The sequence below is a fragment of the Castanea sativa genome, chromosome 4 (assembly GCF_040712315.1).
Source record: "Castanea sativa cultivar Marrone di Chiusa Pesio chromosome 4, ASM4071231v1".
NCBI lineage: Eukaryota > Viridiplantae > Streptophyta > Magnoliopsida > Fagales > Fagaceae > Castanea > Castanea sativa.
Genome location: NC_134016.1, coordinates 16,192,380 through 16,219,206, shown reverse-complemented (window position 1 = coordinate 16,219,206; position 26,827 = coordinate 16,192,380). Strand labels below are relative to the sequence as shown.

Genomic DNA, 26,827 nt, shown 5'->3' with positions numbered 1-26,827 from the left:
CGGATACCTCAACTATTTCTTCTTCTTCTTCCTTTACAGTGGAGTGGGAAGACGCGGCTTCACCAAAGGTTAATTTTGTGGAGAAAGGAACTGTGGGAATCCCAACTGGAACGAATTGTGGTGGTTGGATTGGTTGGGTGACCAAGGTGCCTTGAGGAATGATAGTCCCCTCCGGTAGCACGAAACCTTCAACGGCAACGCTGATCCGAGGAAGACGAGGATCGTGGGCTTTGATCACGCACTTCGGCGCCTGAAAAGCTTTGGATATCGGAGTGTAGCCGAGGATCAGATAAGCTGCTCGGAGTTGGCCGTCAGTGTGCACAAAAACCTCAGCTTGTAGGATCCTATCCAACCGTCCGAAGTCAACAAGATTGGGATGACGGTCTGCGGCGTATGGATCTGTAGAGTTATCCAAGTAAAAGAGGGTAAGAATAAGTAAAAAGACAAAGGACAATAGTATGTAAAAGGAACTTCACTTGGAGTCCCTTCCCTTGTCGGACAGGGGAGGCCGTCGTGCCAATTTCCTAATATGATCAGGAAGTCGTTTTTTAGGCCCTTATTTGATTCAGGCAGACATTGAATTAGCCTAACTTCTGGGTATCTAGATTTTAGGTAATACTCGTCTTTTTTGCTTAGGTAATGGAGGTTGTAAACCCAGTTCACGTCGTGCTGAGTGAGCCCTAGGTTCATCTTCTCATTTAAGTCATCTATGGAACCTAGGATCCTAAAGACATTTGGGGCGCACTGGGTGGGAGCTAATCTAAAAGCCCTAAGATAATCCCTAGTCACGGTTCCCATGGGGATTTTCATTCCCCCTTCGATGAACGCAATCATCGGGATTACAACTTCCCCCGTTTTTCTTTTTGTATAATACTCTTCCTCGTTACAGTACCTAATGGATACATCCGAGGGAATTTCGTACTTAACCTTAAACTGCTCTATTGTTTCGTTTGAATCCACCAGGGACGCAAATCTACCCATTCTTTTTGAAAAAAAGGGGGTGTGAAGAAAACTAACTACGCCGAGGATGAAAGATACAGTGAAAAAGAGAAGATGGGAAGGAGAAGAAACAAGAGAAACAAAAAGCTGATAAGAAGGGGAAAGAGTATTGAAGAACTTACTTTTAAAGAAAGAATAAAGCACGTCACCTCGGACAGGGTACTTGATAGAAAGAGAGAGTACGGGGAGGTGGAAAGTGTGGCAGGTACGTTATGAGGTTTCTGTAGTGTGAAGAATTTTGAAGAAAATTAGTATTTATATGTCAAAAGATATTTTGAAGCGGGCGAATTCCCGCCTCAACACAGGAATCGCTCTCGACCGTTGGATATGTGTCATATCAATGAAACGTGGGGAACATAGAAGCGCCAATAATTAATTCGGGGGCGTTTCGCATACCGAAGCATCGGGAACACGCGATGGGTAGATCAGACGTTATTTCCGTCAGCAGTAATCCAGGATTCTGCAGGGTGAAAAGGTCTTTTTAAGTCGAGATCCTATTTTCCTCCCGAGGTGAAGAAAAAATAAAGAATCTCGAGGGGCTATTGTAGGGGTATTGGGCCCAGCAATTTATGAAGGGCGGCCCAACGAAGTCTCTTGGGCCAGAAACCCAAATCCGAAGACATCAAATGATCATGGAGTATTTAAATATCCCAAAACATCCGAGGAGTAGATTTGTCCTCGGAATATTAAGCTGAGGACACACAGTATACGTGGAGGACAATAAAAAGAGCGGTGGAATGTCTAAAGTAAAGCTGCTACCACCGCCCATGCATTAAAAGCTCTGTAATTGATACGCTGACTGATAGAGGGAAGGATGGGACCTGAGCATAGAGCTTGGAACTTGGTCCCTAATCCCAGCGGGCTTTAGGGAAGAATGGATGGGACAAGTATCCAAAAATCAGGATTGCAACCATAAAGTGGAAGATGTTGAAGAGAAGGAGAGGAATATAAATAGAAGGGAAGGCATACGAAGAAAGGGGAGGCTTTTTGAGAAAGAAGAAGTGTATGATAATCAATATTTGTATCCAAACTTGAGAAATACTATTAGAAACTATCCTCGGAAACAGTCCGAGGAGGAATTCTCAGTCTTACTCTTTGCAAACGATTCTTTGTTTTCTTCCATTGGGCCCAAAGCCCGTTCTTTTTGTAATTGTCTAAGCCATCCTTGAAATCTAGATTACAAACCCATCCTCTACAAATTCATTGTGAAGAAAGGCCTTTCAAGCCCATTTCCTCCCAGTTGTGGTTTGGGAATTTGAATTGTGTCCTTACAGTACCATATAAAGCTTTTTATAGTGGAAAAAATTGGGTTTGAAATGACTCCCAAACGATGTAGGATTCATTTCAAACCTCAGCCATTATGGCAGAAAACTTGCATTTTTCATGCTTCTAAAACCCTAGCTGCATAGGCAAAAATGTGCCTACGTATGCATACTTTGGCCCACATACGCAGGCCGTTACCTACATACGTGGGCCGAGGACCACTTTGGTCATTTTATTTCTGAAAATAGACTTTTGCTCATTTAAAATGTTATATGTTCCATTTTAACACTCCTCAAGTTAATTTGATATCTGATTGGGCTATAAACTGGCCTTAGGCCTTAAAGTTTGAGCATTATTTGAGAATGGGAGCCTGAGTCATAAGAGATACAAAATGCAGTGTTTGCACCCTTTACAACTCGGCCCCCCATTCCCCAATAATGCTAAATTCTAAGATCGAAAGTTAGTTTAGGGCCCAATCAGAAGTTAAATTGACTTGAGAAGTGTTAAAATGAAAAATATAACTTTTAATGAGCAAATAAATTAATTTTTGAAAAATAAGGCTAAAGGAAACCCTCGCTATATGCACGCATGGATCAACCTGAACATGCAGGCCTGATCTTGCGCACACATAGCGATTTCTAGAAACCTAAACAAGGTAAATTTTCTGCATTTATGTTGAGGTTTGGAACAAATTCCACATTGTGAGGGAGTCATTCCAAACCCCTTTTTCTCATACTATAAGTAGCCTTACATGGTATATTTTCAAAATACACAGAAATCTCACGAAAAAACACTAAGATTCACTAGAAATAGTGAATCAAAAAGGAAGTTTTTCACAATACACCCTCAAGTCAATTTTCTTTTGATTAGAGCCTTTTTTGGCCTTGATTTTTTAGTTTAATATTACTAATCACTTTCTTATTGGTTTGTGAATAAATTTGACTAAGGGGAACAGTCAAAAATCAAGTTTGAAGAGCTTTTCTTTGAGGTATTAGACTAAACTTTGCTTTTCTCCTTTTTACTCCTTTTTATGCTTTAATTCTTTATGTTTGCTTTGTTTGTTTGTTTTAATATGTTTACCTAGGTTAAGTTTATGTTTTTGTATGTTTAAAATGCATGTTAGGGTGTTAGATTTAGTGTTTTAGGCTTGGTTGTGTTTTTAAGGAGCATGCTTGATTATGCGCACGTAGGCTTGTTTCGTATCTGCTTTCATATATTTGTTTTGTTTAGCTTCTTTTTTATATTTTTATGTTGTCAATGTCTCTACTTCACATGTTTAATTGCTTGTTTGCTATCACATGTTAGAATTAGGGTTTATTTAGTGCTTTCTTTGTTTCAATGTCATGATCATGTATTCACATGCTCATGCATAATGCCATAGGTGCTAAGTTGCTACAAGGTAAGCGAAGGTGAGTCATGCATTTGTAATGTTCATGCATTCGTGATATGATATTGTTTTGATGATAGAGATGAATGTGCTTGTTTGGATGAGTTATGCTTAATCACATGTTTGCTTATGATCCTTTCTTCTGCCTTGATTTGATTATACATGTTGCTACCTTGAATATGATATGATGTCGTGCTAGATGAATGCTAGGATGATGTGATGAGATGTATGTTTGGGTATGCTATAATTTAATATGATTTATGGTGAAGCATGCTTAGATGTATGATTAGGGTTTATGAAGTGATGAATGCTTTAATACCATGATTAGATGAATGTTAGGTTGTTTGATATGCATGTTAGATGTATGGTAGGCTTTGTTTGCAAGCACCATAGATATATGGTTAAGGATGTTTGATGCCATGTTGATTCTTAGATGTATACTGGTGTGTGTGTGTGTGTGTGTGTGTGTGTGTGTTAGATACAAATGTTGAATGTGCCTTTAATAGGGTTAAGACATAGGATAATGACGGGAAGCCAACCCTAGGGTTGGGCGGTTTTGGGTGCCTAATACCTTCCCAAGACCGTATCTTAACTCCGAACCCATATCTCTGATAATAAGATCAAAAATTCCTTCCTCTAAAGGACGCTATATATATGGTTCCTAGGCCATTGCAAAAACTAGGTGGCAACTCCATTTCGACCTCCTTGCGTCCACATCGTTATATTCACGTGCTTTGACAGGTCAGCCATTGTCGTCGTCTTTGTCTTGGTCTTCATCTTTGTCTTCATCTCTCTTCTTTCGTCGCAATAGTTTCTACAAAACTTACTATTTTGCCAAATTCAAATTTCCTAAAAACCTCTCTGTTAGGTTCATATTTTTATGTAATTAGTATATCTTATAACAAAACGCACTTGTTTATTATCTATGATTGTTTTTCACATGGTGCGCATAACATGTTTGTTGAGTGTTTTTAAGAAAGACAGGTATGGATTCAATCAAAATAGTCAATCCTAGTTCATGCTATGGTTTCTTAGGACTAGTTGTTTTTAGATAGACTAGTTTATTTGAATATGGGTTCATTCATTGTATTCGGGTAATTAATGTATTGGGCTTACTTTTGTACTTGAGGTTTTGCCATGAATTGACAAAAGGGGAGATTGTTAGGGTCATATATTTTGGTATTGTCAACCATACCAAATTATGTGTTTTTTATTGTGTTTTGATGTGTCTTAAAGTTGTAATTGAAGACCAAGTTGAGGACACAAAGTTTGCTCAAGAAAAACACATTTTCAGCACTTTTTTAGCATGTACTTCGATAGTAGCTTGATACCTCTCGAAAGAAACTAGACACTTACTCCCTCCTTGACACAAGCTCAACATAAGCTTGATCTATCGATATTTTGTTCTTGATACAAGCTTGATAATAGCTCAATAGTAGCTCGATCGATCAAGTTTCGCAAATTAGCAAAATCAGCAACGCGAAAAAGCCTATAACTTTTTCATTTGAAACCCGAATTGAGATTTATTTGAATTGGTATTTAAAGGACATCACAAACCATCTATTAGAAGGCTTTTTTAGGCAGAAAAACATGCCATTTATGCAGCTAGGGCTTTGTAAACAAGTTTTCTCTATTTCATCAAACCAAAGAGTTTTAAAATAGATCTAAAGATTTCATTGGTGAAAAAGCTGAAGTCATAGCAACCACCAAAGACTTGCTACTGTAAGAAAAACCTTCAAGAGATCCTTGAAGTCAACTGGAGTTTCCAATTGTGATTGTGGGTGGAGCATTTATATATTGAAGAGTTCAGAGGTTCTGAAGCGGTAGAAGGTTTTTGTTATAAGTTCATCTACTAGAATTATAAAATTTAGGGACAAAGGTTTTGTACTAGATCTGAAATTTCTCTTTATTATAGTGGATTGCTTTTTGGGAAGGTTTCCTCCTAGGTTTTTTTTTTTTACTGTGAAACTAGTTTGTTTCATTGGTTTTCCTAAATCATAATATCTTGACTTATTTACTATTTCACTGTGCATGATTTTGACTTGATATCGATGTTTGTTTGTTTGAACAAGGTTTATTTATAATAGATCTAATTAACAACTTGGGTCTAAAATTTATTAATTCTATCAATCAGAGTCTATATTTCCCAACACTCTCCTTCCAAGCCTTTAGGAATAGCTAGGTTTGCTAAATTCAAATCATTAGGTTGGGTTCGTGGGCTTCACAATGAGCAGAAGAGAAAATCCGGGGGTTTTGGGTTTGTTTGCTATTTTGATATGGGAATAGCAATGAAATGGAGTCATGTAAAAATGTGAAATTTTTGGACTAAATTCCCTTAAAAAGAAGAAAAAAAAACATGTCAATAAGATGACATGTAACTTAACAACCTAAACTATCCGAGAGTGTATTTTTTGCTAACAAAACCAAACTTCAAAGTGTAATATTGAGACTTGTTTGGATCACCATTATTTTGAGTGATATCACTCAGTTTTCATCACTGAGTTTCCAAAATGCGTGGGTCCTACCAAAAAAATCTTGTTTGGCTTGGTTTTTGGGTGATGTTTCCATCGTTCAAAACTCAAAAATTTGAGTGATGGATGATGGAAACTGAAAACAGAATTTTGGAGCTTGTTTGGATGGGATGAAAACGGAGCGATATCACTCAGTTTTCATTATCCATCATCCAAACTGAGTGGGACCCACAATTGAGCATTTGTTTGGAGGCGTTTTGAGTGATTGTTTTCATGACTCAATGACTCAAAAAATTGGATGTGGGTGATGGAAAATGAAAACAGGTTTTGGGTGTTTTCAAAACTTGAAAATTGAAACTCAGTGGCAATATGGTAATTTCATTCAACTTATGGGACCCATAGCTTTGTCTAGTCATGTCATGCCAGTGCACCCAACAGCTCTCTCTTTCTCAGACTCTCTTCTTTCTTTTTAGTTTTCTTTCTTTCTATTCTCCTCATCTCTTCATTCTTCATTTTTTCTTCTACACAGAGCCTCCACCAATCACTCTAACTCAGTTTCTTCTAGCTCTCCACCGAACCTCCACTGCTCCTCCACAAACCACCAATTGCCGCTACCACAAGCCACCACCACAAATCTCTTGGTTCAAGCTCAACCACGGAAGGGTCGAAAATCCTAAAATCTTCCTTCGCCATTAATTGAACCAGCGGGTCTCTAATCTAAAGATTTATGAGTTTGGATTTGCCATGTTTGTTGGTTTGAGTTTCCAGTGTTGGTGAGGGAGTCGCAATTTTGAGTTTTCGATCTGTATTGATGGGTTTGAATTTTTGGTTGTGATGGAGGTGGGTTTGTATGGATGTTGGTGTGTTTGGCCGTTGGTGGTGGTGGCCGATTCTGCTGGGTTTACTGTTGATGGTGGCCGATTCTGCCATCATCACCACAACTGCCCACCGACCCTCCAAGGCTGTCCACATCTGCCCACCATTGCCACCAATCACCAACAATTAGTCGAAAGAAAAGATCAAGATCTGGGTTTGATTTGGGTTTGGTGTTTGAAAAATGAAGTTTGATTTGGGTTTGGTGTTTCTAAATAAAAGATTTTTGTTTTGGGTTTTGGGGTTTGTTTCAAAATTGGATTTAATTTGGGTTTGGTGTTTCCAAATTTGGGGCCATGGCTTTTGGGTTTGGTGTTTCTAAAAATGAAGTTTTCTTTTGGGTTTCAAACATTGTTGGTAGGTTTCTTTGTTTTGATTGTGAGTTTGAGTTTTCTTTTGGAAAATCCGTACAAAAATGGAAGAAAAGAAAGTAAGGACTAAAGAAATGAAAGAGGCTTGAAATGAAGAAATTATTGAAAGAGAAGGAAGAAAGAGAAGGGGCACGCGGGTAGGCAACTACCCATTCTGACCCAACACAGTAAATGGGTCCCATCATTTTATGCAAAATTCTGAGTTATAGATACCAATATATGAAACCAAACAAGTTTTATTTTGAATGAGTGAAAAAATAGAGTTTGAGTAATGAGTTATGAGTGATGGGTGACGGGTGATGAAAATTGAGTGATGAATGATGAGTGACCATTTTTTTTTTTAACCAAACAAGCACTTGGTGTTTTCAGTTTCTAAAATATAAGTTATGGTGGCAAAAGGTGAGTTATGTGATTGAGTTATGTGACCAAACAAGAATTTTGGAGTTTTTGAGATAAAGTGAGGTTTAAGTTATGAGTTTTGAATTTGAGTTATGAGTATTGAGTTATAAAAATTGAGTCATGGCCAAATCAAACGAGCTCTAAATTTCTCAAATTTCAGTGTATAAAATTCATACAACCCCAAATTTCACCCTAGAATTTATTATTTTAGATACCTGATCCAGGATTTATGGTACGTAATGCTTGAAGCCTATTCAAATTTTGGCGCCTCTTCCTTTCCACGCTTAATGAAGCTTAGAAGCCCAGACATGGCAACCCAACTTGACGCGCAAAACAAATTTGGTATGTTGCTCTTTGGACACACATTTCTAGATGGGAAAGTGGAAGTGAAGTTAATTACTATGGTAACCTTTGTATTCCAACCATTATTGTTAAAATGAAAGAAAAAATATTGTAGAGAATTGGAAAAAAAAAACACACACACATACACATAGTTCGACCTGTCATAGTATAAAGCTTTAAATGATTACATTTTTGATAAATAAGTAAGGATCATGTTAACCAGTGTCTTTAGGGTAATTATTAATGATCTATTTTAAGAAAAATTTTATACTATTTTTATGAAAAATTGAAAAAACTGTCAAAACATTAATTTCTTTTTTTTTCCTAAAACCTTTTTTAAAATAATTAACTAACAAATGCCAATCTTTTAACTTTTCCATATAAGAGATGTAGACCTGTAGTGTCTAGAGTTAGCCTTCAAAGAGCTTTATGCAACAATTGAGCCTTTTTGGCTATTACACTAACACAATATAAATTAATTTCAAACGTTATAATGGCATATATATAATATATGTGTCCTGTCGGAGCTATAACCTTGCCATGTTTTCCTCGATAACACTGAATAAAGATAGAAATACCAGACTAGCATTTTTTACCCTGATATCATATCTCACTCCCATCACATGTATGATGTATCTGTCTGTTATTCATAAAAAAAATGATGTCTCTATCTGCTCGCCTACTCCCAGTATATAAATAATCTGTCTTCTCATGTTTTCTTATAACACCAGCCTAGAGAGAGAGAGAGAGAGAGAGAGAGAGAGGGTAGTGAAAGAGCTTAGAAGCCAAACCAGGTTGAGCTTGAGATGGAGTGGTGGTGGAGACCGTATTGGGGGCTTGTGGTGATTATAATGATGGAAGTTGGTGGCCACGCTGAAGGAGGAGAAGTTACATACGATGGAAGATCTCTCATCATTGATGGGAAGAGACAAATGCTATTTTCTGGTTCAATTCACTATCCTCGTAGCACACCTGAGGTAACAATATAATTGATTTTAACACAATTATTTTGCCTATTCTTCTTATAGCATTTTTCGTTTTGCTGCCAGACGGATAATCTAATATTGGTAACTGTGTTAAAACTTGGATAATTTAGTTGCTACAAATGTTGGTTGCCAATTGATTATCTAGCATATGCTATATCTACTTGGGATTCGATTACAAGACACCTTATTACTCATTTATTTTACTACTTGTGGATTTCACATAAACAACATACTTATTCTATTTAGTTTCTACTTTTAGTAAAAAGTTTTCAACAATAATGACATGTTTATTGTTTACCAGACCTTTATGTATCTGTTAGACGTCCAAGTCCCAGCTATTTGATCAGAACCCTACAGCTAGTCCAACCTAATAGTCTTGTTTTTCTAAGCCCCTTTATTCTACCCATATATTTTGCGACCAACTTACTCTATACTACTTTTATTTTATTATACGTATACAAATACTTCTACTTGTAAGTGCTCATGAGTATAAAATGATAAATCACAAGTTTTGTAACTCAATAACGCTACCTAATCTTCTTTATAAAGAGAATCATGATTGGACTCCCCTCCTCATAAAATATTATTAAGGAAGGTGATCTATCTTTTCTATTTAGATTTGAATTTTGAATTATTGTGTGTATAAATCCTAATTTTATTCTATACTACGTAATGTATACAAAATATATCAATAACATCACATTTGAATTACCTTAATAACACTAATAATTAACTAGAGAAGTATGACCATGTATTAGATGAAAGACAAATTTTATTGAGATTCTATATAATGCATAAAAAATATATATAATCAAATCAAATAAAAAAAATATCATGGTTTGTTAAGCTTTTTTTTTTTTTTTTTTTTTACATTTTACATTTTACAGATTACTAATTAGTTAAACAGCATAAAATAAAAGAGCGCGGTGTGTGGGCCTTAATTTGTTTCTCACGGAAAAATGAGATCACACGATTTTCATTTTTCTAGATAAGTGAGGAGGCCAGCATCAAGAATGTGTCTTTTTTTTTTTTTTTTTTTTTCCCTTTTAAGAGTCCTCCTGCTGACCAAAAAAGAAAGGAAAGAAAAAAACATCTTCCTAATTAACCAACTTGTTCCCTCATTCCTAACTATTTTCTCCTTTTCAACAAATAAAGCTGCTCGGCAACCATTTTCTTTGTAAAGAACAAAAGATTTTAACCTTACATATAGCTCAGCTCAAGAAGCACATCATTTCATTTGTTTCCTATTGGCTATAATTGAATCACGGGTAGCAGGAGTACCGTCAAACTTTTCGGTGATACTTCATTTTCCTTGCCGCATGTTTGTCCTTTAAGTCTGTGACTCTTGTCTATTGAAGACTTGGAGTTGGAAGTACCTCATGTACTCACATCACATGCCCCACATAAACAAAACCCATATATATGGAGTCATATGCAAAGGGGTAGTGTAATGTTTTGTTTAATTTATTAATTGATTAATGCTAGGGACATGATGAAATGTTCAACAATTTTATAATATTATTAAATTAGCATGGTAACTCACAAATGAACCAACTGTTATTTCCGATTTAAAATTTTCAGTATGCTAATTTGGGAATTTTTATCTTACTTGATACTTAATGGACGCTTCATCACAGTGCATGATGGAAGGATTTAAATCCAAACAATATGTAACGTAAGAGTTAAGAATCCAAACTTTGGAATTTTTGGGAGAACAAAATCAAAACTACTCAAAAATTTACAAATTATAATTTAGTCCTAAAATAATAATAAAATTTTTGGTTAAATGATGAAGTCCACAAGGAAATACATATGTGACAACAATCTTAGCAATACTAATTACAATATATACAAATACTTTTTTGATTTAAACACAAAATATTATCTGAAATTGTATAATTTTGGAGTAGATGTGGCCATCTTTGATAGCTAAAGCCAAGGAAGGAGGATTGGACGTTATTCAAACCTATGTGTTTTGGAATCTTCATGAGCCTCAACCTGGTCAGGTTAGTCAAACCTTCTCTCTCTCTCTCTCTCTCTCTCTCTCTCTCTCTCTCTCATGTGGGGATTTTGTGTTGCACAGTATGATTTTAGTGGAAGATATGATCTGGTGCGATTCATCAAAGAAATCCAAGCACAAGGGTTGTATGCTTGCCTTAGGATTGGACCTTTCATTGAGAGTGAATGGAATTATGGGTACGTATGTAGATTAATTTTCATTCCACTTCCTACAATCCACGAAAAATATCCCTACTAGTGTTAGGAACATTATTAGATTTAGAACAAATTATAATTATTTTTATTTGCAAACTAAATTTTTATTATCATTAACAGTTGCAATAGTTAGAATAGACCGATTACAAGACCACTAAGATGTACTACATATTTCTTTCCAAACAAGTAAACCACCTCATAATAAATAGTTTTACACCATATTGTCTTTATTTTAAATATATCATGATTCTTTATAGAGTCCAAATTTAGTAAAGATGAGGTTTAAAACTCATTTTTTACACTATCTAATAAGAGATTATCACATCAGCATTTTACTTAAAATCAATACATCCTACTTCATGTAATAACATCTCAATAAACTCTTAATTTGGCAGGATTTATATATGGGTATTAGAATTGATTAGGTGTAATTGTACTTATATACAGGTATTAGAATTAATTGAAAGGGTAAAACATGGGTTTTACATCACATCTTTGCAAAATTTAATCTCTACTTTATATATAGATCATAAGTTAGGGAATAGATATTCAAACCTAGACACTCCTATTGGAAGCACCAGAAAACTCCATTAACCTAAAGTCAATGCATTAATAAAAAATAAAATAAAAACTTTGGCCACCAATCGGTCAACTTTTATTTTTCAAAATATTTAACAATTGATATTAATTTAAAAATCAAAATATTTCAAGAGGGGGATAAATGTGGTATAAGATAAGTTATTCCTCAATGTGCGGCTGAACTTATTTAAGAAGAAAACATAAAGTAGGTCTTATTGGCATTGTAAAAATGTTTTAGATTATACTAGTCTTTTTATAGAGAAATATATGTTATAATAAAAGATAAATAATTAAATTCACTATTCCCCAATTATTTATTCTTTTAGACAAGTAGTAGTTTGTCATTATGATTGGATTAGAAAAGATGGTCCAGAGTTCAAACTCTTTCTCCACTACATGTGTGTGTGTGTGTGTGTGTGTGTGTGTGTGTGTGTGTGTGTGTGTGTGTGTGTGTGGGGGGGGGGGGGGGGGGATACCCATTATAATTTTAAGCTATATTACACAACTAAATATCTTTTTATTGTATGCAAATTTTGAGAAGTCCACAAGTGGATTACATATTCTTTTTATACTCTCCATGTGCGCAAGCTTCAAGGCAATTTGAGATCAATAACTATCTCATCTATAAAATGTTTAAATTTCAAGTTTTTATGCTTTAAAATTATGCATGAAATGTGAGTTTATGGATTGATTAGTAAATAATATGTGATTAGTATGAAACTTGGCATGCATGTTAAGAATAAAGAGAAGATGTAATCCAACCGTGACATGTTCAAAATATTAATTAAATAAAAAGTTATTAAGAGGTGTAATATTGCTTAAAATTACACCATGTGTCATTTACAATTTACTAATATATGTTTTTTTTTAGATTCTAAATTATCTATTTATACCCAATAATAAATTTCTAAGATACTATCAATTTAATTTCTAAAACACTTATTGTTATTCTTATCATTATCTTGAAATGGATTATATTTGACTCCCACAAGTGTTGCACCCATTTCTTGCTTAAGAGTGTTTGGATTGTAGGGGGTTTCCATTTTGGTTGCATGATGTCCCTGGCATTGTTTATCGATCAAACAATGAGCCGTTTAAGGTACTAAGCATCTCTCTCTTCTCTTTCTCTCATACACAAGTATTTATTTATTTATTTATTTTTAAATCTAATGTTTACCATGAAATCGTTTGATTTTCCACCAAAAAAAATGCGGATGTAATTATAGAAAAGTGAATTACTAAATCATATGGTGACTATAGTTCGGATTAAATACCTAAAATCACAACATAAACAAATTTGAAAATAATTCAATCAATAGAATAACACACAAATTTTGTAACAAAGTGAAAACAAATCAAGAATCAACTCAAGAGGGAAAAACATTCCGAGTGTATCTTTACCCTAATAAGGAAATCCACTGTATGAAAAAAAAAAGGTTTTACAATCCAGTTCATACTTATGACCTTAGACTCTATTCTATATATAAACATACTGATGTGCCCTTACACCAACTCTAGACCATCTTAACTATTTTATATGAATCCCTTCTCAAGAACCTCATCCATGATCACAATCGAACCCTTTTAACCGACTCTAAGGACCCTCCTTGAAGGTTTGATCTCTAGATAAGTAGCACTGGGATTTAATCTCTAAGGTTTTAGTTCTTAATCACCAAAAACAACAATTTCATTATGAATATGGAATTCTGAACTCACAGGATTTATCTGTCGGACTGTGAGTTATGTCATTCCACCTCAAAACTAATTGGTGATGAGGAAGACACGCCCAAATCTTTAATGGCTTTCGATATCATACCACGCAGGCTTGTTTTTAGAGTAGTTGTAGGGAGTCAAATTGTGGTCCCCCCAACAATCCCTCCCTCACAATGACACTCCCGTGACTCGAACTCATGACCTTGGCTCTGATACCATTTGTCGGACCATGAGCTATGTCATTCCACGTCAAAACTAATTGGTGATGAGGAAGACGCACTCAAATCTTTTATGGCTTTCAACATCACACCACGCGGGCCTGTTTTTAAAGTGGTTGTAGGGAGTCAAATTGTGGTCCCTCAACATTATAATTATGGGTTTAGGTTTACTTCATTGTAGTTCATGGCAGTAGCCTCTTTAAAAAGAAAAAAAAATTGCTTTTAGTCGTGTTTATGATATGACTTTATATCATTGCATGTAGAAGATGAAAACCAATGCAAGATAAACTTTAATGAAATACATCAGATTTTCTTTTCATAATTCTCAATTGATTGTGCAACAATCAAATTGTTGTCAAAATTCTTCTTTTGATCAATCGAGCAACAATCGAATTGTTGTCAAAATCACATATTCGATTGATCAAGCACTAATCGAATGGCAATCAAAACTTAGAATAACTATCTTCTTTTGAGCTACATCTTAGACCTTTTGAACTTATACGTTGACACACATTATAGATATGATCCCCATTACAATGTCATTGAATTTGCCCCAAAAGGGACAATTTCCCCCACTCAATACGGCATAGCTCTGTCTATGCCCATACTTAGTTTTGATAATGTGACACCATTTGAGCTAATCGGTTGATAAGATATTTCTTTTTTGTTTCAAATAGCAAGGTTTGAAAAGTCTGTGTTTATTGGCTTTATTCAATGGCAAATTTGTATGTATTTTGTTTAACCTTTTAATGTATCTTTTCGGTGCTTAAATGTATTTGGGAAAGATTGTACTTGAGCCTCATTTGCATATTTGAAAGTTGCATTCAAAGTCATCTAGTGACTTTAGGAGACCTGCTATACCCGCGAGTGACACATGGCAAAAAGCCAAGATCAGAGTGTTGTTTAGGCAAGTCGCAACCAACTAGACCGCGACAAGATTGCAAGTTGCATGATTAGTGTACTTTGTTCTCTAAACTTTTTCTGCCCATTGTGTATCTGCCAACACACACTTTTTGAGTTAGTGTGCATGGCTTGGTATTCAAATAAGAGTGTGACCTAACCCTAGAAATTATTCTTATCACATTTGAAGCCAAAATTCATATGTGTGAAAAGAGAAAGCTTTAGTTTTGAGCAAAAACACTCTTCCTTCTCTTTTCCATCTCATTCATCCTTGATTGAGATTTGTATTTCATTCATCTCATTCGTGAGTTGTGAGTGAATCCGTAGAAACTTAGGAAACCATATTAAAAGTCCAATCTTTGTTGTTTTTCCATTAGTGCTTCAATGGGGTGTCTCCAGTAAGCTAGAAGAAGAAAGGGTCTGGGTAGAGCTTGAAGGTTTCAAGTACATTAGTCTTGTGGGCTCGGAGGGTTCATAGTGTCCCATGTACTGCAACTATCTTGTTTAGTGAAGATTTCCAAAGGGGGAGAGGTTTTTCTGCCCCGATTTTGGGTTTTCCTCTTTTTAAACACTTCTTAGTGTTTAGCTTTGGTTTAAATGCTTTTACCTTATGTCCATAATGCTATTTATATGTTATGTGTAGTGTAGCTTAGTTCTTGTTATATGGAAATTGGTTAATCATTTATATGTTAACTAGTTTGTTAGTTTAGCTAAAAAGTGATTTAGCCGTAAAAAGCATGGTTTAGGGTTCTAAAGTTGTATTAGGATTGCTTTAGCGTCTTTCAAGGTTGTAAGCCACTCCATACTTACGCTAGTTTGATGTCTAGAAAATTTTCCACATTTTTGTATTTTGATGCTATGCTAAAATTTGTACATAAATTAAAGTGCAATAATTTGATGTATCGGTACTTTGATAATTAAAATGAATTCATTTTTTTGTTGGTTTAATTTTGTAGTTCTACATGCAAAATTTTACTACAAAAATAGTGAACTTGATGAAGTCGGAGGGTTTATATGCCACAGAAGGAGGTCCCATCATACTGTCACAAGTACTATACCGTATCTTACTAGTCAATTTGTAATTAATTCTTTACGGAATACAATTTCTCACCTGACATATGCTAATTAATGTTGGTATAGATTGAGAATGAATATCAAAATGTTGAAGCAGCATTCCATGGAAAAGGACCCCCTTATGTTCGTTGGGCAGCTAAAATGGCAGTTGGGCTCCAAACTGGTGTACCATGGATCATGTGCAAGCAAACTGATGCTCCTGATCCAGTGGTTAGTTTACTTCTCAACTAAGAGTCTAAGACTACTAGTTTTAGTACTAGTTTTACTTAGGAACTAACTTGCTAATTTTAAAATGTTCTCTTTGCTGTTTTGTAAGATTCAACTGATTGCATAATGGATCATGTATTGTATGTCCCTTTAACAAATTAAACATGCAGATTAATACATGCAACGGGATGAGATGTGGAGAAACTTTTGGAGGACCCAACTCACCAAATAAGCCATCATTGTGGACAGAAAATTGGACTTCTTTGTATGATCAAATCTCTACATATATTATTCCATTTTTAAGGGCAAGGAGTTTTAACTAAAATGTTACATTCCATTTGATTCTCTAGAGGAGTCAAAAGGAACATTAATTCAGCTAGTGGGAACATTCTTGGGTTCAATTTTCACTGATAAGAATCAACAAATCATGTTTGATACAAAAATAAAGTATGTGAATGTCTTATAGCTAATAGCTATTGTACTAGTTAGTAAGTCTATAAAGAATAGCACCATAAGAAACTAATGGCTAGCTTCAAAAGTTTGGTACTACGAAGGTAATGATATTTTTTATTTGGAGAGATAATGATGGTTGAAATGGTTGCTTAATGGTGATGAGATCAATGTGGATCAAACTTTGAGGGTACTAGAGAATTCTTATGGCTGTAAGATGAATCTATGTCAATGGTTTCCCAGATATATATATATATATATATATATATATATATATTTTTTTTTTTTTTGGCTATTGAATTTGTCAATAACAATTGATGTTTGAATAAATGAGAAAAATATGATTATTAATCATTTTAAGAGTCAACTAATTGTACTTAATTTTCTCTTGAAGCTATCAAGTATATGGTCAGAAGCCATACATAAGATCTGCTGAAGACATTGCATTTCATGCAGCACTTTTTATTGCAAGAAATGGAAGCTATGTAAATTATTACATGGTATGGTATTTTAGTTATGAATCTCATTAACTAATGCTATTATATATCAATCCGGTTGAGTATAGTTTTTTTTAAATTTCACTGGTGCATATTACATAAGCCTTTTAGTTATCTCAACCTAATCATGTCAATGTCCCTAATACTACATTCCTTATGTAGTACCATGGTGGAACAAATTTTGGGAGAACAAGCTCTGCATATATCATAACAGCTTATTATGATCAAGCCCCTCTTGATGAATATGGTGAGTAGCATAAGTTCCTATGCTTCTTAATTAGATGAATAATTTAATTAATGATCCACTACTTCTGATACTTTTAGGACTAAAAAGGCAACCTAAGTGGGGGCATCTTAAGGATTTGCATGCTGCAATTAAATTGTGCTCTACAACTCTACTGCAAGGAGTACGAACAAACTATTCCTTAGGCCAACAGCAAGAGGTAATGTGCCAAAAGTCTTCTCATATATTACTGAATGTTATGTACTCAAAGATGAAACTTACAAGATTATGATAACAAGTATTTCATTCTTTCTTTTAACTTAGGCCATTGTTTTTCAAGAAGAGACTGGAGGTTGTGCAGCATTTCTTACAAACTATGATGGACATAACATTACTGTACAATTTCAAAATATATCACTAAAATTGCTTCCAAAGTCGATCAGCATTCTACCAGACTGTAAAAATATAGCCTTCAATTCGGCAAAGGTAAGTTATAATGACAAGTTGTTTTTCTGTAGTTGACCATTATTCATGTTTGTAATCCTACATTATATAGAGTTTTGAGCTCATGACATTTTCTAGCAAAATTTTGGTTTAAAAATTTTTAAAAAGATTATTTATATTCTAATATTCCTCGAATTCTTGTTTTGACAAGACCATTATATGCATAATTAAATGTAGGAAATTTGCTGTTTAGAACTTAATTGACATCTTGTGAGTTTACAATCATTGGCAAATCTAAAGTGTGTGTGTGTATATATATATATCTTTTCTCTTTCTTTTGATTGCAAGCTAAAGTTCTAGTTTATCCTATCATGTATTGTGCAGGTGAATACAGAGTATAATGACCGAATCATAACACTAGCACAAACTTTTGATTCAACTGATAGCTGGGAAGAATTTAAAGATGAGGTTGTGAACTTCGAAGATACATCACTAAAATCAAATGGCTTACTTGAGCACATAAATGCAACAAAAGACAAATCTGATTATCTTTGGTATACTATTAGGTAAATTCATCTCTCTTTGAATTTTACTAGCATGAACCATATGCATGCCTTCTCTTCTTTGCATCAACTTATTGACATTATTAATGGAGTTTTCTGTTGAAATATAGGCTTGAACACAATTTTTCTTCCACCGAAGCAGTACTTCATGTTCAATCTCTTGCACATGTTGCGCATGCTTTTTTGAACAACATATATATAGGTAGGTTACTAATTATATTCAAACTTCTTTGAAAGACAATATCTTTCTTTCTTTTCTTTTTTCTTTTTTATTTTTTTATTTTTTAATTAACTACGACCATTTTATTATGTGTAAGGCAACATCCCTCATTATATGTAGGTAAACAATTGCGATTCACACCCTATAACAATATTATACTTTTTCGCTCTAAATTGTATACATTTTATTCTTTGTCATCTAAACTATTAAAACACACAATCAACCCCTCAAATCAAAAAATTTGTAACACTTAACCTCCTTCTATCAGTTTCCTTGTTAACTTAAACCGAAAAGGTGCACATATGATATTCACTTGACCCACTAGTAGTTAGTAAAATGATAGTAATGTTGCCCCCTCTAATTATAAAAGGAACATTTTTTGTCTTTCTAAGTACTCTTTATGAGGTCCAAGTCAGCTGATGTCACGTGAATATCATGTGCAAACGTTTTTAGTCTAACTTAATGGGAAATCTGACAGAAAAGGGTTAAGTGCTACAAAGTTTTCGGTTTGAGAGGCCAATCATGCATTCAATAGTTTAGGGGATAAACCGGTAAAGTTTAAAAGAGAGTATAATGGTCGTGTGTGTGCGCGCGCGCGCGCGTGTGTATTGAGTCCTTTGATTTAACATTTAAGAATTTTGGAGTTTCAAGCCAGTAACCCTAACCCTCACCTATGATTTGGTGGTATTCAGGTTCTGCCAATGGAAGTTTTACTACGAAGAACTTCACGATGGATATTCCATTTATGGTAAAAGATGGAATAAACAATATTTCTATACTCAGCGTAATGGTTGGGCTACAGGTAATGATTTTGTAAATTTATTTCTTTAAAAATTATATTTATATGCTACCTCCAATATAGATATTTTTTTGGTGCTTGTGAAAAGGATTCAGGCGCTTTTCTCGAAAGAAAAAGGACTGGCTTAACAACAATGACAATTCAAGGCGACGAGAACGAATTTTATAATTTGACAAACTATGAATGGGGATATAAGGTTAGCATCATGATTAACCTTCTACCATTATTATTTTTTTTTTTCTTATACAAGATAGAATTTCTACTCTAGCCTAATTTAAGTGTATATGTGTGTGAAACTCCCTCCTAGAAACTTGAACCCCGGCCCTTGCCCCCACACCTTACAAGCATTTATACTTATAAAGTGACCACCGCACTAAGAGTGCACAGTGGTCACCATTATTGTTATATGTAAAATTTAGATATAGTACTTTAAGTACAATAAATTAGGTTTCTCAATTCAAACATTTAGTTCTATTGACTATAAACAAACAATGTTGTCTTTTTCAAGGACAATTTAATTCAATTTTCCTACATATTTGAATTTATACTGTTATAAATACTGAATTCAATAGTATTGTATTTCACCATAAAAGAATATACATGAGTGTCTTTATATAGGAGACATGTGAGTGCAGTACAAGCAAGAGTATAGTACAAAAATATGTGCTATACAAGTAATCTAGTTGGGCCTAAAGCCCACAACACTATACACGTTAACAACCCCCCTCAAATTCAAGGTGGATGTGAGACCAACTTGAGATTGTCAACCAAAGTACAAAGGCGTCCCTTAGGATGTGACTTGATGAAGATATCTGCAAGTTGATCTTTAGAGGAGATTGAGATCAGCTTGAGAAAACCATGGACAAGATGATAAGGAATAAAATAACAATCGATCTTGATGTGTTTAGTCCGTTCATGGAAGACATCATTATGAGCAATATGAATGGCGCTCTGGTTGTCACAATAAAGAGGAGTAGCAGATGATGTAGACTTACATAAATCTTTGAGAAGCCATCGTAGTCAAAGGAGCTCATATGTGGTATCAGTAAAGGGCACGATATTCTGCTTCAGTACTGGAGCAAGTCACATGAGTTTGTTTCTTACTTCGCCAAGAAATCAGAGAAGAACTAAGAAGAAACCAATAACCAATAGTGGACCTGCAAGCAGTGGGATCTCCTACCCAATCAACATCAAAAAATGCACGAAGAATAAGAGGAGACTGGGCAGAGTAGAGAAGACCATGGAAGAGAATGCCCTTTAGGTATTGAAGAATGCACAGAACAACAGCATAGTGAGTCGATCGTAGAGCAGACAGATACTGGCTCACCTGGTGAACAACATAGGAAATGTCTAGACAAGTGACAGTGAGATAAACTAAGCTGCCAACCAAGCGTCTATAAAGAGGGGGATTAGACAATGGTTTCCCCTCTGAGAGAGTTAGATGCGCATTAAGCTCAACTAGAGTGTCAATAGTCTTGCTATTAGTGAGTCCAGCTTGAGACAAAAATTCAGAGGCATACTTGGCTTAAGTAATATAAAGTCCATCCGTAGAATGAGTGATTTCAAGACCCAAGAAGTAGCTGAGATGTCCAAGATCTTTCATCTCAAACTGCTGACTGAGAAAATCATTGAGTTCTTGAATGCCACTGAGGTCATCACCAATTATGATCATATCATCCACATATAGGAGAAGTAAAATAATGCATTTGTCAGTCCAACGAAGAAATAAGGCAGAATCATAATGACTGGCCATGTTACCCAAGTAAGAGATGGTAGAGCTGAATTTGGCAAACCAAGCTCATGGAGCTTGTTTAAGGCCTTAAAGTACACGTCGAAGGTGAAAAACCTTGTTCAATTCAACAGAGAAACCAGGAGGAGGTTGCATATAAACTTCTTTACTTAAATCCCCATTAAGGAATGCATTTTTTAACATCCATCTAAAAAATGTCTCATTTACTAGTAGCAGTAATAGCTAAGAAGGCAAGGACAAATGAGATACGAGCAACCAGAACAAAGGTCTCTTCATAATCAATCACATACTCCTGTGTAAAATATTTTGTAACAAGACGAGTTTTGTAGCGCTCAATGGACCCATTAGAACGAGTCTTAATCTTGTAGATCCACTTACAACCAACCACAGATTTTCCAGGTGGGGTGTCATCAAATCCCAAGTATCATTTTTAAATAATGTATCAAGTTCCTCTTTCATTGCAATCTACCATAGAGGGTCAGTAGAAGTCTCACAATAGGTGTGAAGCTCGTGCAGTGTAGCAAAGGCAGTGTAACAATGATAGTCAAGTAAATGTGCAAGAATGGATTTTACCCGAGTTAAGTGACGAGGTGGAATGTCTTGTGCTAGATCTTCAGGCGAAGTAGGAGTAGGGGACCCAAGCTCAGGGTTGGGGTTGGGTAGCTCGTCTTCGACCTATTCATCCTCCACCTGTTCATTAAAGAGTGAATTAGGAAAGGGATCTATGATATCTAGTGGTTGGACAGAGAAGTCTATAGGAGAATCAGAAGCAACTACAGGAGGACTAGGAGCAGCTACAGAAGGAATATGTGCCTCATTTGGAAAAAGATCTAAGATAGAGGAGGAAGATAAGGAGGCACAAAAGTGAGAGAGCTCGACAAAGATGCGATGTTCCCAAAAGACAACATTGTGGGAGATACGAAGACGATGAGAAATAGGATCATAACACCGATACTCCTTTTGAGTTTCACCATAGCCAAGAAAACAACAAAGCCTTGACCGAGGCTCAAGTTTGTTAGACTCATGTGGCTGAAGAAGAATGAAATAGGCGGAACCGAAGGAGCAAAGGTGATGATTATCTGGAGATGAGCCAAAAAGGTGCTCATATGGAGTTTGATTTTGGATGACAGGACTGGGAATGCGATTAATAGCATGAACAGAATGAAGTACAACTTTGCCCCAAAAAGGAGCAAGAACTTTGGCAGAGAGAAGGAGAGTACGAACAGTGTCAAGAATATGACGAAATTTTTGTTTAGCTCTACCATTTTGATGAGAGGTACCTGGACAAGTTAGTTGATGAACAGTGCCATAGGAATGCAAAATAGCTTGGAAAACATATTAAGTGTATTCAAGAGTCTTATTAAATCGAAAAATTTTGATGCGTTTGGAAAACTGAACCATTTTTGCAAAATTACAATATACTTGTAATAATTCATAACGATGTTTCATATAAAAAATTCAACTATAGCAAAAGTAATCATTAACAAAGACAACAAAATATCGAGATCCACCAATACTAGAGATAGAGGAAGGCCCCCAAATATCAGAATGAATAAGGTCAAAGATATCAGTGGATATTGATTCACTAGTATTGAAAGACAAAACTGGTTGTTTTCCTAATTAACATGAAACACAATCAAAATTTTCTGTAGACACTGAACTTAACAAACCTCTAGAAGTCAATTGTTGAACCCGAGAGGAAGATGCGTGACCAAGTCGGGCTTGCCAAAGTACAAGGGAAGGAATAAAAGAAACAGCAGCAACTACAGCAACAAAAACAGGAGCAACAAGTGGAAGACAAAGGTTGTCCACGGGAAACATACGCCCAACTCTGGGACTGGTCCCAAGCTCCTGTCCGTCCTTGGATCTTGCACAATACACCTAGAATAATCAAATATAATGTGATAACCCAACTCAATTAATTGTCCCACAGAAAAAAAATTATAAGAAATGTCAGGAACATTAAAGATCCCAGGAACCGAGAGGTTGGAGGTTGAAACGGAACATATATTATGACCAGACATTGTGGAATTATTTGTTGTGCAAATATTAAAAGGGTGTGGTGCAAGTTTAAGGTCAGAAAATAAGGACAAGTGAGGTGTCATGTGATTGCGACAATCACAATCCATAAGCCAAGAGATAGGAAACATACCAGATAAAGCTGAGAGGGAAGAGGAATAAGATTCATTATCAACCATACGAATGACATTAGTGATGATGTTTATAAGGTCATCTCTAGAAATGGTGAAAGTGAATCCAAAAGATTGAGACTGTGTAGAGACGAGAGCCATGGGTGGGACACTCTCAGTGTTAGCAACCGTAGCAGCAGAAATGGAAACAGCTGATTTGTTGCATTGATAGCAAGTTTCAATATTATGGCCAAAATGTTTGCAAAAATTGCAAAAACGTTTGTTGGATTGTCGGCGACGATTGTTGCAAAAGGAAGAAGACTTGTCCTTATTCTTCATTTAGAAGCAAAATATGTAAAAATGGACTGCAAAAATGAAATATACGCGAAAAACTAGGTAAGGAGGACCTGGATTGCAAAAAGTCAACCCTGAGAAAAAGTCAACAGTCAACCATGCTAAAAGTCAACAGTCCACTGCCATAAGTCAACGGATGACTTCAGCGACTGACGCAAGTGACGTCAGCGATGACGCAACTGGGGCTGACATGGCAGAATGACATTAGCAATGACGTCAACAGGAGTGTAGAGGCGTGTGAAGGCGCTTGACCTAAAGGTGCGGCAAGTGGGAGCGCATGGAGATACAACCCAGATGTGCAGTGGCGTATGGAGGCACGTGGAGCGCATGAGCTATAGTGTAGAATCTTTGAGCAGCACGTGGGGGCGCGTGCGGTCTCCGATGGCTTCGAGGCTTCCATGATTGTGTAGATTAGCACAAGATGATCTCAGTGGTATCTGCAGAAAATTAATCGAAGCAATATTTGCGGTGGTGATGCAAGGAGTAGTGGTCTTTGCGGTGTGAAACTCCTCAAAGGCAGTGGTTGCAGGTCTGGAACCCAAGGACGATGGCTGGAAGACGTCGGAGGTTCGACGGCAAGAGGTTGTGGTGGCTGTTGTGACGGCGGAAACGGTGTTGAGAATGGAGTAACACCAATAAAGACAAGGCTATTAAGAAAAGGTCAGAGCAATTGCTTTGATACCATGTTAGAAATACTAAATTCAATAGTATTGTATTTCACCGTGAAAGAATATACATGAGTGTCTTTATATAAGAGGCATATGAGTGTAGTATAAGTAAGAGTGTAGTACAAGAATATGTGCTATACAAGTAATCTAATTGGGCCTAAAGTCCACAACACTATTCACGTTAACATAGACAATGTTGTCTTTTTCAAGGACAACTTAATTCAATTTTCCTACATATTTGAATTTAGTTAAGGTAGATTATATACTGAACTTAAAGTACTATACATAATTTTTACTCTATTGTTAATATTTAAATTAAACTCATTAATCATTACAGGTTGGACTACTTGGAGAAGAGTTGCAAATATATAGAGAAGAAAATGTGGGAGATGTAGTGTGGTGTAAAAATGGAACCTCTATCAATCAAACACTTACTTGGTACAAGGTATGTATTTGTACATTTTATATATATTATAGCAAAAATCTTATCTAAGATAAAAAATTAAAAATTAAAAAAAATGTTGAAGTATCAAGTAATAGTTTTACAAATAAAAGAGAAAAATCAAAGAAAATTAAGATAGCATTTATTAAGACTCAAATTCATTCAAACATAAAATTTATGGATACAGTTTTGAGGGTACATAATAATCAGTATATTTGTTTTTTACTCTACAATCCCTATATGATTTATAGTTTATAGTTTATCTGTGTAATTTTGCAAATTGATAATCTTGCAGATATTTTTTGATGCACCCAAGGGAGATGATCCTGTTGCCTTAAACCTTAGTTCAATGGGGAAAGGTGAAGCTTGGGTTAATGGACAAAGCATTGGTCGCTATTGGATTTCTTTCCATGACTACCAAGGCAATTCATCACAAATATTGTATGTAACCATTAGCTATATATCCACAGTAGTTTTTTATTTGAGAATAATTAATAAAAACCAAATATGGAAAAAATAAAAATAAAAACAAAAAACAATGTGCATACATACACATACACAACAAAGTGAATTCCCTACAACATTATTTGTAAAAAGGATATTAGAATCTTGGGACTCTAAAATTATAGTATAGCAAAGTTCATAGTTAAAGCTTAGGTTCTACATACCAAGGGAGTCAATACTATACTAGAGACCATTTCGGTTTGGTCAAGAGAATGTATTTCGATACTGATAAATACCAGTGTACCGTTTAGAATTATCGCTATATATAAATTAGGCTCAAAATCTTATTCTCTTAAAATATGTAAGCCCATCTCTCAATACTAAAATTTTGTAAGAACTAGCACCAAGGGGTACATTGTAGCAACGGTTTAAAATTTGGAGGTCAACCATGTGTTTCAATAATTTAGACTTTAAAGGGATAAAGGTAATTGGATTGAAAGATAATGGTAGAAACTAGAAATATGTAATTTGCCCTATTTTTATTATAGTATAACTATATAATTATTAAGACAAAGTCACCTACAATAAGTGACCACAATGATCTTGAAAGAAGTCCTTTATGACCTCCCATTTAATTCTACTTCTAAAATATGTGAATTTTATAGTGATATTAGGAATATTATAAATTTTATTATATATGTCTTATAAAATGATATGTCATCAACCTGATTTAACCATAATAAATAATTCAAACACTCATTTATTATCTTTTGAGATGATACCAATCACATTTATTGTTACATCAATTTGTAAGTTTTTATAGTAAAATTTGTAGTAATTTTAAAATTTTAACTTGGCCATTAGTTAAACAAGTTCACTTACTATTAAACTTGTTGCCATGCATGACAAGCCATAGTATTCAACTTCCAATTTACTAACATACCTATACCATAGAGGATGTTAGTCATCTCCCACAAACTTGAAACCTATTGCATTTGTTTTCTTTTTTTACAAATTATTTTGTTGTATACACAATTTCACTGTATTATAAATTTATAATTCAAGTTTAATAGAGATTGTTCTCTTTCAATAAGATAATATAGGACTATATGGACAACCATAGATGCGCGTGCACACACATACATGCATAAATTAGACCAATATAAGTTTACAAATGTAATTTCCTATTTTTATATATATATATATGTTTTGCTAGGTATCATGTGCCCAGATCATTCCTCAAAACTGGTGAAAATCTTTTAGTTTTGCTTGAAGAAAATGGTGGCAACCCTCTTCAGATTTCCTTGAACACCGTATCAACCATCAACGTACAAAAAGATTCATCTGACGATCAGATTGCCTCTTCCTTCGAAGATTACATAGAGATGGAAAGTTATAGGTATTCTTATTAGGGATAAAATGAATTACAAGTCCCCTACTATACAAAGTGACAATATACATATATATATATATATATAATAGGCTAATAAATCTGTTTCCTACTAATCTGGAACGAGCACTTTGAGTAGAATTCATGATGTAAATCCTTTCACATTCTTCATTTAAATAATAATCAAAGTCCAGATAGTTATTATATTCAGAACCTGTTCCTTATCTCACATTCTTATTTTACCCGTACTTTTATTTATAAATAAATAATATTTTATCTAATGAATTACCTAATATTTATCTAATGAAACCAAATAGAATGAGTACTTTAATTGATACTTTGTTAATGTAAAAAAGGCAAAAAAGCAGAGGAAGGTAGAGCCATTCTAGTTTTTCCCATTCCAAGTTTTAACTTGTTTAAATATCATACAGTAAACACTAAATAGTAAGAATTGAGGT

At 34.9% G+C, this 26,827-nt stretch overlaps 1 protein-coding gene across 1 annotated transcript; it reads left to right on the top strand.

Moving 5' to 3' along the window:
• The first annotated feature begins 8,686 nt into the window (after positions 1–8,686).
• Positions 8,687–26,557, top strand: LOC142631279 (beta-galactosidase 6-like). Its single transcript, XM_075805408.1, has 18 exons — positions 8,687–9,082; positions 11,002–11,097; positions 11,175–11,287; positions 12,917–12,983; positions 15,672–15,764; positions 15,856–15,999; positions 16,167–16,261; positions 16,841–16,946; positions 17,106–17,190; positions 17,268–17,386; positions 17,491–17,652; positions 17,995–18,176; positions 18,284–18,375; positions 19,086–19,195; positions 19,281–19,388; positions 24,431–24,538; positions 24,831–24,976; positions 26,196–26,557. Exons 1-18 carry the CDS (start codon positions 8,912–8,914, stop codon positions 26,389–26,391), a joined length of 2,193 nt encoding a protein of 730 aa, XP_075661523.1. The 5' UTR covers positions 8,687–8,911; the 3' UTR covers positions 26,392–26,557.
• The last annotated feature ends 270 nt before the right edge of the window (positions 26,558–26,827 follow it).